The sequence below is a fragment of the Metarhizium album genome, assembly GCF_000804445.1.
Source record: "Metarhizium album ARSEF 1941 chromosome Unknown scaffold_7, whole genome shotgun sequence".
NCBI classification, from domain to species: domain Eukaryota; kingdom Fungi; phylum Ascomycota; class Sordariomycetes; order Hypocreales; family Clavicipitaceae; genus Metarhizium; species Metarhizium album.
This window is the reverse complement of record NW_024467581.1, coordinates 168,899-182,230: the sequence shown is the minus strand read 5'-3', so window position 1 is coordinate 182,230 and position 13,332 is coordinate 168,899. Positions and strand designations below refer to the sequence as shown.

General features: G+C 54.7%; 6 protein-coding genes across 6 annotated transcripts; 3 read left to right on the top strand and 3 right to left on the bottom strand.

The window, feature by feature from the left end:
• Positions 1-235: 235 nt before the first annotated feature.
• MAM_03528 (NADH:ubiquinone oxidoreductase, 17.2kDa subunit) lies at positions 236-907 on the top strand (the record flags this gene model as incomplete). The annotated part of the gene is made up of 5 exons (XM_040822327.1): positions 236-286; positions 335-355; positions 430-436; positions 501-780; positions 856-907. 5 exons carry the CDS (start codon positions 236-238, stop codon positions 905-907), a joined length of 411 nt encoding a protein of 136 aa, XP_040679470.1.
• A 382-nt stretch (positions 908-1,289) lies between these two features.
• Positions 1,290-5,091, bottom strand: MAM_03527 (NAD(P) transhydrogenase precursor; the record flags this gene model as incomplete). The annotated part of the gene is made up of 9 exons (XM_040822326.1): positions 1,290-1,321; positions 1,374-1,448; positions 1,495-2,139; positions 2,191-2,445; positions 2,503-2,673; positions 2,723-3,025; positions 3,080-3,682; positions 3,742-4,884; positions 4,998-5,091. The coding sequence occupies 9 exons, from the start codon at positions 5,089-5,091 to the stop codon at positions 1,290-1,292; spliced, it is 3,321 nt and encodes a 1,106-aa protein (XP_040679469.1).
• A 2,016-nt stretch (positions 5,092-7,107) lies between these two features.
• MAM_03526 (uncharacterized protein) lies at positions 7,108-7,595 on the bottom strand (the record flags this gene model as incomplete). The annotated part of the gene is made up of 2 exons (XM_040822325.1): positions 7,108-7,352; positions 7,421-7,595. 2 exons carry the CDS (start codon positions 7,593-7,595, stop codon positions 7,108-7,110), a joined length of 420 nt encoding a protein of 139 aa, XP_040679468.1.
• Positions 7,596-8,467: 872 nt separating this feature from the next.
• On the top strand, positions 8,468-9,451 carry MAM_03525 (porphobilinogen deaminase; the record flags this gene model as incomplete). The annotated part of the gene is made up of 1 exon (XM_040822324.1): positions 8,468-9,451. One exon carries the CDS (start codon positions 8,468-8,470, stop codon positions 9,449-9,451), a length of 984 nt encoding a protein of 327 aa, XP_040679467.1.
• A 373-nt stretch (positions 9,452-9,824) lies between these two features.
• On the bottom strand, positions 9,825-10,490 carry MAM_03524 (Glycine cleavage H-protein; the record flags this gene model as incomplete). The annotated part of the gene is made up of 2 exons (XM_040822323.1): positions 9,825-10,222; positions 10,391-10,490. 2 exons carry the CDS (start codon positions 10,488-10,490, stop codon positions 9,825-9,827), a joined length of 498 nt encoding a protein of 165 aa, XP_040679466.1.
• Positions 10,491-11,460: 970 nt separating this feature from the next.
• Positions 11,461-12,514, top strand: MAM_03523 (Thymidylate kinase; the record flags this gene model as incomplete). The annotated part of the gene is made up of 3 exons (XM_040822322.1): positions 11,461-11,641; positions 11,830-11,938; positions 12,031-12,514. 3 exons carry the CDS (start codon positions 11,461-11,463, stop codon positions 12,512-12,514), a joined length of 774 nt encoding a protein of 257 aa, XP_040679465.1.
• Positions 12,515-13,332: the final 818 nt, after the last annotated feature.

Sequence of the window (13,332 nt, the reverse complement as noted above, 5' to 3'; positions counted from 1 at the left end):
GCAGGCACGTGCAAACATTCCCACCAGGATGATCCAGTCTCACGGAGCAATTTTGCATCTGTTCGCGGTTCTCGTCCCAGGCGCAAGTTTGGTGTCGTGTATATCAATCATCCCCATTGGATGGGCCCATCTACCCGATGTTTCCCCGGCCCATCCTAACAATTCGGCCCTCCAACCTCACGTCAAGATCTCCATGAGTCTCATTCATCGGCGAGGTGAATCGTCAGCCACCGACATGTCGACCCTTCCCCGCACGCTGAGCAACCTGCGCAAGGTTGGCATCAAGGTCCGTCTTGTCGCCCTTCACTCTCCACGCAGGCGCTGACTTGTCTAGGATTACTTCCGCCAAATGCTGGTACGTCTTGTCCGCTCCGAAGCTCGATCGACAGAAATGAAACAGGCCTGCTAAGCTCGTTTCCCTCCCGACAGTATATCGGTATGAACGCCGTCACCCTCCGCGTGGCATCCGGAACCGGACCAACGAGCTCATTTGTGTGCAGGCGACACCAAGTACGGTCGACTTGTCGGCACCGACCGCGCCGGTAACAAGTTCTTCGAAAACATGGAGGAGTTGCCTCTCCGTACGCGCTGGGTCGAATATGCCAAGCACGACTACGACGCCGCCCAGATTGATCCCGGCTGGCACGCCTGGATTTCGTACGCTGTGGACAAGCCACCGACCGAGGATAAGCTGATGGCTACAGGCTTGAGGAAGTTTGAGAAGCCGCATCCTATTCCGAATTATACTCAGACTAGGGGCGCGTTCAAGACGTACAGCACGTAAGTAACCCGTGCACTAGGAATGGCTTCATGCGCTGTCAGGGCGTCGCGTCGGGTGCTGATCATTGCGGACAGGACCAAGCCCAAGATCTCAGCGTGGGAGCCCGTTGCTGTCCAGAGGACGTAGATCAGTTCGAGAGACGGGAGATGTGTGTGGACTGTAGAAATAGGTTGCGAGTTAAGAAATCCAGGCATTGTCTTCACCATGATTATCACTTCATCAACAAAACATTTAAATTGTCGTAATCCAAGCTGCGAATCACGAGCCGATCCGACATTCGACGAGACGACAAGAGGAAGCGTTCACAAACACCCTATTCTATGCATAAAAGCTCAAGGCGCCACTTCCATTTCGGTATAACATGTTCGCCAGGGCGTGACTATTCAAAAAAACGTACGCTCAACATGTAATGCGTCCAACATCCTGACGGGTTCTAGACATCTAGCTCATCTACTGCTCTTGTTAAAACCCCAAAGTATGCCGAAAAAATACGTCCAACAAGCGTGTTTTACATCTTCGCCTCGATCGCTGTCTTTATTGCTGCACGAGGTTAACAGACTGCAAACGTATATTTCGGCTCAACCAAACGTACCTTCGCAGGTGTTCCTGGCGTCACCAAACAACATCTTCGTGTTTGGCATGTAAAACATGGGATTAGGAACATCAGCTGCATCTGTCAGCCTAATTCGACATTTTCGACGGTGATTACCTACCATAGCCACTTGCCATGCCTCTCTTCATCACCACAACTTGCTTGCTCTTCCACGCATGCAGCACCGGCATACCCTCGATCGCACTCCCCTTTTCCATGGCAATCGGGTTTACAGTGTCGTTGGCACCAATGACGACAGTCAAGTCGGTGTCGGGGAAGTCATCATTGATTTCGTCCATTTCCAGCACAATGTCGTACGGGACGCTGGCTTCGGCAAGCAAAACGTTGCATTGACCAGGCATCCGGCCTGCCACGGGATGAATAGCAAACCGCACAGTGACGCCCTTGGATCGCAAACGAGACACGATTGATGAGATTGCGTACTGGGCTTTTGCCACGGCCATACCATAGCCAACAACTAGAATTACCGATTCTGAATTCAGTAGGGCATCGGCCAGCTCATCGACGTTTGTTTGCGTAACTTCTCCTTGGGGTTTATATTCCTGCACGGCTGTCGGTGTCGACAGCCCGCCAAACAAGACATTCGTGAGAGATCGATTCATGGCCACGCACATAATGTACGACAAAATTGAGCCGGACACGCCAATCAGCGCTCCAACGCTGGTGAGAAGCGGATTGTCCAGCATAAAGCCTTCGGCTACGAGGGCGAATCCACTGTAGGCATTTAGCACAGTAATGACGACGGCTGGACCTGATTAGCATGTTTCATCAGACGAAGGGTTGTCCGCACACATACGCATGTCGGCGCCGCCAATCGCGGCAGTAGTCGTGTAACCCTTGACGAAACTCAGTGCCGTGTTTGCAGCAAGCGCACCAGCGGCAATCATTGGGCTCCCCGGGGCCATGGTGATGAAGGCACCCATGGTAGCCATGTTTGTGGCGAGCAGTCCCCCGTTAATCACATGTCGGCCAGGAAGGATCGTAGGTTTGGATGACATCCTACCCGCCAGCTTCATGAACGCGACGAGGGACCCGGTGAAAGTAATGCCACCTACAGCGCGTTAGCCAACAACTCCGAAGAGAATAGTCATGAATATCCGTAGCACACCGATGAGGACGCCGACATATGCAGTAACCATATGCAAGGTCGAAATATCCGCAACATCAGCCATAACGCTACCAACGCTGGTCAAGACTGCAGCCAAACCAACCACAGAGTGAAGTGCAGCAACCGTCTGCGGAAGGTCTGTGGGCGTGATTCTCTTGCCTATGAGCATTCCTGTGATCCGTTAGTGTATGAGCTAGGGTAACGACACCAAAGCACCTACCAGCCGATGCGCCAACGGCGGCAAGGGCTCCAAATTGAGTCAGAACCTCGGGTGAAAATCCTACAGCAAGCAGGCTCGCCAGAACACCGGACCCGACACCAAGAATACCAAGCATGTTGCCCATGCGGGCGGTGGCCTGAGAAGCAAGACCAGAGATCGATCCAATGCAAAGAACAGAGCTAATGAGATATCCGGCTTGGACAAGTCCAGCGGTGCCGGTGGAAGCAGCAGCAATGAACCCCCCTCCGAAAAGAACCGCAGGCGCTGCGTATAGCCAGGGGTACTCAGGGGGGTCGGTCGGTCCTGATGCACGTTAACAATTTAGTGCCGACGAGTTCCCAGCCCGGAAAGACGTACGTTTAAACATATCCAGCATTCGTTTAGTGATTACGAAACCACCACCGACGTTGACAAAGGCAAGCAAAACGCTCAGGGCACCAAATACTTGAGGAATCGTCTCAGGAACATAACCACCTCCCAAGATGAAAAGACCACCAACACCAACCATGCCAGAAATAGCATTTGTAACGCTCATGAGAGGAGAATGCAGTGCGGGAGCAACCCCCCAAACGACACGATAACCAATCAAACTAGCCAGACCAAATGTGAAGGCATTGGACATGAAGAGCGGACCAGTAAACTTGCCCAAGGCGAGCACGCTTCCCATACCTGCGGTAACAGCTCCAACCTCCCTCGTCTTCTTCTGCCAAGGGGTGAGCTCTCGAACCTCAATCTCAGGCTCAGCTGCAGGCTTTGCAGCGGCCGGGGGCGGAGCAGGCCGAGGAGCGGGGGGCAGAATCTTGCCATTCTGGGTAACAATTGAGCCGCGGACAACTTCATCAGAGAGGTCGATTCCGAATTCTTTGTCCTTGGGGGCCATTGAAAGCAGAAACTTGGTGATGTTATTCGAGTAAAGGGTCGAAGACTGGGTCGGCAGGCGTGAAGGCAGATCGGTATATCCTGCATCTATGTTAGTATGAGGACAGGCGGCGACAGATGACACTTCGCAGCTAACTCACCGATAATTTTGACGTCTTTATACATCGCCAGCTCGCCCTCTTTGGTAGCTTCACAGTTACCGCCGGCCTCGGCGGCAAGATCAACAACGACGCTACCAGGTTTCATGACATCCAGCATGTCAGTTCTGATAAGCTTTGGAGCGGGCTTGCCGGGAATAAGGGCGGTGGTAATAATGATGTCGACCTCTTTGGCCTGGTCCTTGAAAAGCCTCATTTCAGCTTCAATGAACTCCCTGCTCATTTCCTTGGCATAACCTCCGGCTCCAGAGCCATCTTCTTGAATATCGACTTCGATAAATTCTGCGCCAAGAGACTGCACCTGTTCCCTGGCGGCGGGTCTGGTGTCAAATCCACGAACAACGGCGCCCATTCGTCGAGCTGTAGCAATAGCGCTCAAACCAGCGACACCGGCACCGATAACCAAGACCTTACAGGGAGGGATCTTGCCGGCGGCGGTAACTTGGCCAGTCAAGAATCGTCCAAAGATATTGGAGGCCTCCAAAACGGCCTTGTAACCAGCAATGTTTGCCATGCTGCTCAGGGCGTCGAATACTTGCGCACGAGAAATTCGGGGTATCATGTCCATGGCAAAGACCGTTGCCTTGCGGTCTGCAATCTTTCGAACGAGACTCTGGTTCTGAGCGGGTTGCAGGAAAGAAATGACGGTTTGCTTCTCCTTGATATAGTTTACTTCATCCGCGGACGGACTGCGAACCTTGAGGACAACATCGGATGCAGACCACACGGCCTGTGGACCGTCAGCCAAGTTAGCACCCGCCTTTTCATAGGCCTCGTCGAGAAATTCGGCTTGCGAGCCAGCGCCACGCTCGACAATGATCTTTCCGAAGCCCTTTTTGAGCAAGAGTGCGGCATTGGCTGGCGTGAGAGCAACACGGCGTTCACCGGGGTAGATCTCCCTTGGCACACCGACGGTGAGGCGACTGTAGGGTATCGTCGGAGGTAGCGCCTCTGGAGAATGCTGGTGCTCTCCAGCCTCTGGCACTATTGTCGTCGCGACAGAAGCATGGCGAACCAAAGCCAGGCACTTGCGAGTCACGGAAGGAACGAGAGCCCGCTGCTCGGTTTGCCCAAGAGTACTGTATCCGAGGCGACGAGCGCAAGACAATGAAAGTACATCTACACCTCCGAAATCGGCCCAATTAGTCAGTTGTTGTCACTGAGGTTTTCATTCCGCGATTGGAGCAACAGTATCATAGAAAGGAGAGAATGGGAGGGACGCAGTAGACAGATGCAACCTTTCGGCCCGAGGCGACGTCGCGCAAGACGAGTAGCGGTTAGGGCGGCGGAGGAAAGCTCAGACGAGAGCGGGCGGAGCACGTTCGACGCCATCATGACAGAGCAGTCATCTAGCCGCGCTATTCATGGAATCGCGTCGCGCAGGGGTCGATTCTCGAGGAACTAGGCGTCCGAGTATCACACGGTACGGTCGTCGATAGCCGGTGAAGAAAGAAGGGTCACGAGGGCAAAGCCGAGCTTGTACACGCACCAGCCAAGCATAGCCGAGTTGAATATGAAGGGGACTCGAGACAGAAATCAAATGTTGGGCGCCTTGCAAACAGCAACAGAAGCCAAGCCCTACTGTCGACTGAGGGACAATGGTAAGTATGCTGGATTTTAACTGCGACTAGCCACTTAAGTAAGGTCGAGGGATGGAAAGCTACTTGCCTAAGTAGGTCGGTATGGAGGAGGGGAAGGCGGCCTTGAACTGGAGGCTAGGGAAAGTACTCCGTACTGGGTCAAGCTTGGAAAGCAGCACGCGCCCGGTACTTTGGTGGTGAGGGCTTTTGCTAGCCGAACCACATAAAGTGGGGCGGGCACGATTACCCGAGTACGAGGTCTTTGGGTACCTACTCAAGTTCTTGGTAGGTACCTAAGTACTTGCAGTCAATTACCCCAGCACTCGGGCTTGGGTGCGCTGGAGCGGCGTCATCGGTCTTGTGTCTTGTGGACGGAAAGTTGCGTGTCCGTCAAACCTCAGCAGCTCAGCAAGCCGGCCGAGCCGTACGTAACTATATCACGCGCTGTTCGTGGACAAAGTTGCATGCATGCATTCAAGCGCGTCAAGGTTGGTGTCAACCGCCGCTTTACCTTACCCAACGTTACGTACCTACTTAAGTACCTACACTTACCTAAGACCCGGCAGCCTAAGTACTCCGTACTTGCAGCTCAAGCAACACCACCACCACTCCGCCTCCGCCTCCGAGTCGTACGCCATTGTGCCTTTTCGTCGTGTCTTCCATGCATCCAGCCTCAAAAAAAGCCACTCGACACCGCCCAGCACACCGATGCGCCCGCGATGGATGCCCCGCTACGTCGGCCCACGATCTCGGCTCCGGGCGGAGAACGACTTCTCCTCCTCAGCTGACGCCGACACGCGGTGCTTGACAGACGTGTCATGGCGTAGTTAGCGCCAGTGTTTTCTCTGTCGCTTTGTTGGCAACTTCCGTATTTGGATGGTCTCGATGAGTTCGTCGCAGCCACATTGCTCATTTAGATAACCATGATGACAACCACCGCAGGCGTGATACAACGCAACTCGCTCCACTGGACATGTAAGCGATTGATTCCACACAATGCGGCGGATATGTGCAACACTCAAATCGAATCGTCGGCCTGTCTGACACCCTCATTGTCGAGTATTTCTCAGCAACCGTCTCGTTGCCAAGACTCGTCAGGCCTCAGTCAACCTGTTGGCACTGCAGACTGGCTTTGCGCTCATGGGCAAAAGTTAACGGAACTTGATCCACCAAGCCGCCGTCTGCAACTTGGGATTAGTTGCCTTGCCTCAAGAGGGCCCTGTACGTAGTAGAAAATCACACTACTGAAAAGCTCAGTCGTTCAAGTATATGAATCAGCGCCTGGCTGTGGACAGTACGATGCGGCAGTATGATGTATGATGAGGCGTAACAACTACGCAGCTACCCATAATCCACTGCCTTCACTGGCTGACAGAATGTGCGAGTAGACCACCCATCACATACTTCAGAGCATGTTGAAGAATCATGGCTTCATCCAAAACTTGGATCCAATTCCACGCATGCCCTGCTACCCTACAGACCAGAAGTGCAGTCCTCTCCCGGCTCAACTGTGTATGGTAGAGGGGGGCAACCCCCGTTCCGTGCCTATTAAAAGTAAATTGAGCCCGAAGAAGAAAATAAAAAAAAATTGATAGCCTTTGACAGGAATAGGGTTTTCGTAGTGCCCCTCCAGCCAGTCGGCTGGTAACATTATTTCTCCCCTCGACCCTGACCTCCCACACCGGTCCCGTTGATACGCAGAAGCAACACGACACTGGACGCCATTGTTCTGATCTCCCGATCAAGCTGACGCAATACTCACATCCGCTCAGATCTTGCACTGCCCAGAATGGCACGGCGTTTCGCACCTCCCTCTGAAATCCGGGCCAACAACCAAGCACTTGTCACAGTCGCACAGCAAGTCCAGGTGCGTGCCGAGCTTCTGTCCGGGGTCATCGCACAGACAGATATACAGCGCCGAGTTGACACTAGTGTTTGGCTTTCCGTTGTTGCACACGGCGTTTGGGGTGGCGCAGTACGCCTCCGCGAGCTGCTTGGTGGTCCAGGGCTTCTCTATTCCAATGCGTTAACAGGGAAGATGACGGAACAATGTGCTTTTCAGGGAGAGAGGAGAGACGCACTCATAGCAATGAGGACTGATGCGCAGTATGTAAAGCCGCATTCGCAGATGGGTCCTCCAGACGGTGTCGGTGGCGCCGGCGTGGTGGACGAGTTGGGCGCGATGGACGTATCTGTGATATGGGGGGATTCGGCGGCAGCAAGGCAGAGCATCAAAACGAAAGGAAGAGACTTCATGTTGGAGAGGAAATAATGGGGGGTTGGCTGGGGTGGAGGAGTTTAGAGAGTCCGCGCGGTGGGATGGAGGGAACAAGGTTGGCTGCGGCTCGTCGAGGCCGGGTGCAGACATATATAACATGCGTGCTTGCACCTGGTGGCTCTGTATTACATTCTTGACTGTTTTGTTTGCAGAGTCGTGCGGACTTGTTTGATGCAAGACTTTGCTGTTCCACATGTAGGAGTTGGCGGACAATCAGGTTTGCAGTCGGCGGGTGGTGCGTCCCGGACAAGAGGAAATATTGGACCACATGCATGGCGGCGGAATGAGCAGGGTGAGGCGGTGTTTGTAAACTGGAAAGAGAATAGGTATGCATTCTTACAATACACGCTGTCGATGAAGATGCGGCGATTGGGCCACGAAAGGTTCAAGTTGGATGCGCAGCACGCCTCGAGGGCGTCGTCGGTCTCGATGGCGTCTTGGTGAAGGTGCTCGCGGGAGTCTGGACTTGCACATCAGCAGCATCGTAAGTTTGCGCCCAGTAGACCAGCTTCGGCCAGCCAATTCTATGAATCAAATGAAGTTGCAGAGATTCGTGTGTTGATGAAGGACCAGTCGACGTTGAACGGTTTGCCGATCTCGGCCAACGATGTAACGTTAACCTGGATTCGGCAGCGCAGCCCCACCGGTACGGTACTGGTCAAGGTACGTACCCGGACGCTGGCAGCGGGCAGCTACCCCTCCATCAATGCGACTCTGGACCGAGCACAAACATTGATTGAAACCCGTTGGCATCTCGGCTCCGGCAAAAAAGGTCGGCCAAGAAGTCAACCGCAGGTCGCAGAGAACGCAAACTTGCGACAAGACACCCCAAGCAAGGCCGACCACCACCATGGCGCCGCCTACCATGACCGTCGGCACGCGCAAGTCGCCTCTGGCCATGGCCCAAGCCGAGCTCGTCGTTGCCTCGCTGCAGTCCATCTTCCCGTCGTCGTCCTTCCCCATCCTCGGCACCACCACCACGGGCGACCGCGACCAGAACACGGCCCTGTACAACTTTGGCGGCAAGGGCCTCTGGACGACCCAGCTCGAGGAGAAGCTCGCGGCCCACGAGGTCGACATGGTCGTCCACTCGCTCAAGGACATGCCCACCACCCTGCCGCCCGACTGCGCCCTCGGCGCCGTCACCAAGCGCGAGGACCCGCGCGACGTGCTCGTGCTCAAAACCGCCCTCGCCGACACGGGGCGCCTCAAGACCCTCGCCGATCTGCCCGACGGCAGCGTCATCGGCACCAGCAGCATCCGCCGCATCGCCCAGCTGGCCCGGCGCTACCCGGCGCTCAGGTTCAAGGACGTGCGGGGCAACATCCAGACGAGGCTCAGGAAGCTCGACGACGACCCCGAGCTGAGCGCGATTGTGCTGGCGGCCGCCGGGCTGCTGCGCATGGGCCTGGGCGGCCGCATATCGCAGTACCTGGACGTGGACAATGGCGGGATATTGCACGCCGTCGGACAGGGCGCGCTGGGGGTGGAATGCCGCGCGGGGGACGACGAGGTGTTGCGGGCGCTCGCGGAGATTGAGCACAGGGACACCATGCTGGCGTGCGTGGCCGAAAGGAGTCTGATGAGGGAGCTCGAGGGCGGGTGCAGTGTGCCCATTGGCGCCGAGACCAAGTGGGTGGATGGCAAGTTGCGCTTCAGAGCGACGGTCGTTTCCGTCAATGGCAAGGAAGGCGTCGACGCCGACGTTTTGGAGACCGTCACGTCCGAGGAGGAGGCGACGGAGCTGGGCAAGAGAGTGGCCAGGGACCTGGTGAGCAGGGGGGCCGACAAGATTCTAGATGCCATCAACAAGGCGCGTCCCCAGGGGAAGTGAGGGCGTGACAAGGTGAAGGGGGTTTGTGGGATGGCAAACAAAGTCCAAACGAATAGAAAAGGGACTTTGCCAGACAGATTGGCTCCCGGTCTGGCCGTCTTGCATGCCGTACACGAGTGCCTTGCCAGTGATGGATGCTAGCGTGCTCGATCATCAGGCGGCATCGGGTGGATTGTACGATACACAGCACGGGATGCAACGACAATTGTTTGTCCCATGATTGTCCACGCTTGTCAAATATCTCTTGACCCTTGCTGTGCTAGGTTGAACTGCCAAATGTGAAGAGAAAAAAAAAAGGCCCATGACTCGTCTATATATGCCTCCCTTATACCATGTACGCACTGCAGCTCATGTCGGCGGCACAATGGTACGTTTACTCGGATGTGAAAGCCTTGTAGGCCTCGGCATCCATCAGCTCGTCAAACTCCTTGGCGCCCTGCTCGTCCACCTCAACCTGGACAATCCAGCCGCCGCCGTTGCTGTCGTCCTCGGGGACCTGGTTGATTGTGGACGGCTTCTCCTCCAGTAGCGCATTGCCCTTGACGACCTTGCACTTGATGGGGGCGTTGATGTCGCTGGCTGACTTGACGGACTCGACGGCGCCAATAGCGTCACCGGCCTCGACAAAGTCGCCCGTCGTCTCGGGGAGCTCGACGTAGACGACGTCGCCGAGCTGCTCGGATGCGTACTGGGAGATGCCAATCGTGGCGGATTTGCGGTCGGCGGAGAGGTCGACCCATTCGTGGTCCTTGGTGAATTTCTTGGCGAGCGCTGCGTGCGTGGCATCGTCAGTGGAAAAAAAGTTGGTCAGTGCTCAGTTGACGGATTGACAACGCGGTGAAAACCATGGCTTCCGCCTCATGATCGCCATCCTTGTCCTGGCAACCGTCGTCTTCTTCCTCGTTTCACCACTCTCCGTCTAGCAGTTTCGGCACCTACCCAAGCGAGAAGTTGTAAAGGAGCGGCCGGCCGCGCGGGGAGCAAGGCGCATGACCGCGGGCCGAGCGACGGCGCGCAAAGAGCAGACAATTGAAGCCATTGCGTCGTTGTGGGCGTCGAGACAAAGGAGATGGACTCGGAGTGAATGATGAGGAGAGATTTGTCTTGTTGGAGGACCAAAAGTGCAGACAGTCGCGGCCGAAACCATTAAGGCCGGGAGGAGACAAGGCTGGCATGATGGAACCGGGCTTGAGCCGACCTCGGGCGCTGGTGTTGGGGCCTGCGGCCCCGGGCTGCTGCTGGAGCAGCGAGAATCCACCCAGCTGAGCTCTTATGCCCAGTCCCTGATTGGTCTCTCCCCACACGGATCCACGCCCCAGAACTCTGGTTCCCTGGCTCTCGGGGATGGAGGGTTTATCAATAGTATGGTGAGGGCTGACCATAGACACATGTTCGATTTCCACAGCCAATCACAGTCACTTTAGCTGGATTAGTAGGTAGGGTATATATTAGCGCAAGTATAGCCTAGAATAAATACTATTATAACTTATACCTTATATTCTACATTATAGATTAATATATAGTTCTAATAGGTTATAAGCTTAATAGCTCTAAAGCCTTTACTACTTCTAAATTAATAAAAGCTCTTCTAGTAGGTATAAGTAAAAGACGAAACTTTCTTGAAATATAGTTCTCTTATCTTAGTACTTTATTTAGACTAGATACTTCTTCTATATTATAATTATTTATTATAGGTAAAAATAAGATAAAGGTAAAGTAGCCTTTAAACTATCTTTATATTTAATTTAATGTAATTTACTACTATATATTTACACTAAGAATACACTACAAAGTATAGCAGTAGACCTGCTAGCCTTAAATTAGAGCGTAGTAGGGATCCTACGCACTTAGCAAAAAATTGCTTCACACTAAGCAATTAACTTCCGACCCCCACCTCGACGCCTCCAAACCTGCGTCCGTCCATTCATCATCAGTACAATATCCCGCCATCGTCATCAACGCTCACGCGCTACCGTCGACGGCTCGCAGCTCAATAGCCGCCGCCCAAAATGGCCTCTATAAACGACCTCGCCGCCGCGGCCACGGCCTCGAACACGCCGGCAAGCGGGAAACGAGGCGCCTTCATCGTCCTGGAGGGCCTGGACCGCAGCGGCAAGACGACGCAGGTGAAGCTTCTGGAGCAGCGCTTCGTCGAGCAGGGGAGCAGGGTCAGGGCTGTGAGGTTTCCCGGTGCGCGCGCGCTCGCTCTCTGCGTCTCTCCCTCTCTCTCCCCCCGTGTCTCTGTTTTTTTTTCTTTTCCCTTTTTTCTCTTTTTTCCCTTTGCCCCCCCAGGTCGGGTCGATTTGGGCCATGTGTTTGTCGTCTGCTTGAGGCCAAGGAGAGCTTGACGAGCTCGTGTGCTGACTTGTCGCCCGTAGACAGGACCACGCCGATTGGACAGATGATTGATGCGTATTTGAAGAGCGATGTGCAGATGGAGGACCATGCCATTCACTTGCTGTTTAGTGCGAATCGCTGGGAGGCAGCGTGAGTCCATCCATGTGTTGAAAGTCCCGCCGCCATTGTCAGCCTGACTACTACGATGCCCTGTGACGTGGCACCTGACGTGGATGGAGCAGGGACAAGATCAAGGGCCTCCTCGCGGCCGGCACGACCGTCATTTCAGACCGCTTCTACCACTCCGGCATCGTCTACTCGGCTGCCAAGCTGAACCCTTCGCTGCCGCTGTCGTGGGCGCGCGCGGCGGAGCGCGGCCTGCCCCGTCCGGATCTGGTTCTGTTCTTGGACCTGGACGAGGAGACGGCCGAGTCGCGCGGAGGCTGGGGCGGAGAGCTCTACGAAAAGGCGGAGATGCAGCGACGGGTAAGGGAGCTGTTTTGGAGCCTCAGCATGGGCGGCAAGGACGTCCAGGGACAAGAGATGCTGGCTGGCCTGGGGGGGTTGGAGGGCGCGCAATGGCGGCAGGAGGAGGAAGACCTGGTGGTTGTCGATGCGGCCGGCAGCGTGGAGGAGGTGGCGGACCGAATTTGGGGCAGGGTGACGGCCAGAGTTGCGCAGGTCGAGAGGGGCGAGGTGGGCAGGACGGTGAGGATTGTGCAGTAGGTGTCTGTGTGCCAGGCTGCGTGTTTGTTGAAGACGCCGAGGCATGGCTGCATCACGCCGGCCGCGCAATGTCTATCTATGATTCTGACGCTGTTGTGGTCTGCCGCCAGCCTGGCAAGAGCCGTGGCAATCCCAAGTTTACACGACTACCAGTGAGCCCTCTCCTCGCCTCTTCACGCGCCTCTCCACGGGAGCCTTTTCATTCCACGCCGATGCGAGGTCGAATAGGCCTTTGTCGAAGCCGCTCGCCGTGGGTGCCAAGTTGACGGGCAGGTGGCGACGTCCCAGTACGAGAATGCGTGCCCTTGGGGTTTTGGCGTGTTTTGCAAGGATGTAGCAACTTGGCTCGAGCCATGGAGTAGATGCCAAGGACGTGAGCAGAATTGATGGATTCAAGTTAGACACGCCAGACGAGAAGACGACTCGACTCGCATTCTAAAGTCGTCGCATGCGTTGGAACTGTATGTATTGCACGCTTGTGTGGTATGTAAAGTACAGAATACTTAGGAGCAAGCTTAGGGCAGCTTGTCTATTACGTACTCTTTTAGCTCAATAGTTAAGGGGTCTGTAATGCTAAATAGTTAGTAGGCATTAGGCGTATTAGTCTACTCTGTAATAATGCCTCATATTTGCTTAAGTTATATAACTTACTTTAGTCTCACCTCACTACTCCTTAGAAACAGAGTCCGCGCGCGAAGGAACTTGAATAGGTACTTTACTTAGTGGTCAGTACGTACTCCAATGTATGTGCGATCGCCGATGGGAGTCCCGGATAAATGGTTTACCCCTGATCAATTGATAGTTCGTAGAAATCCTTG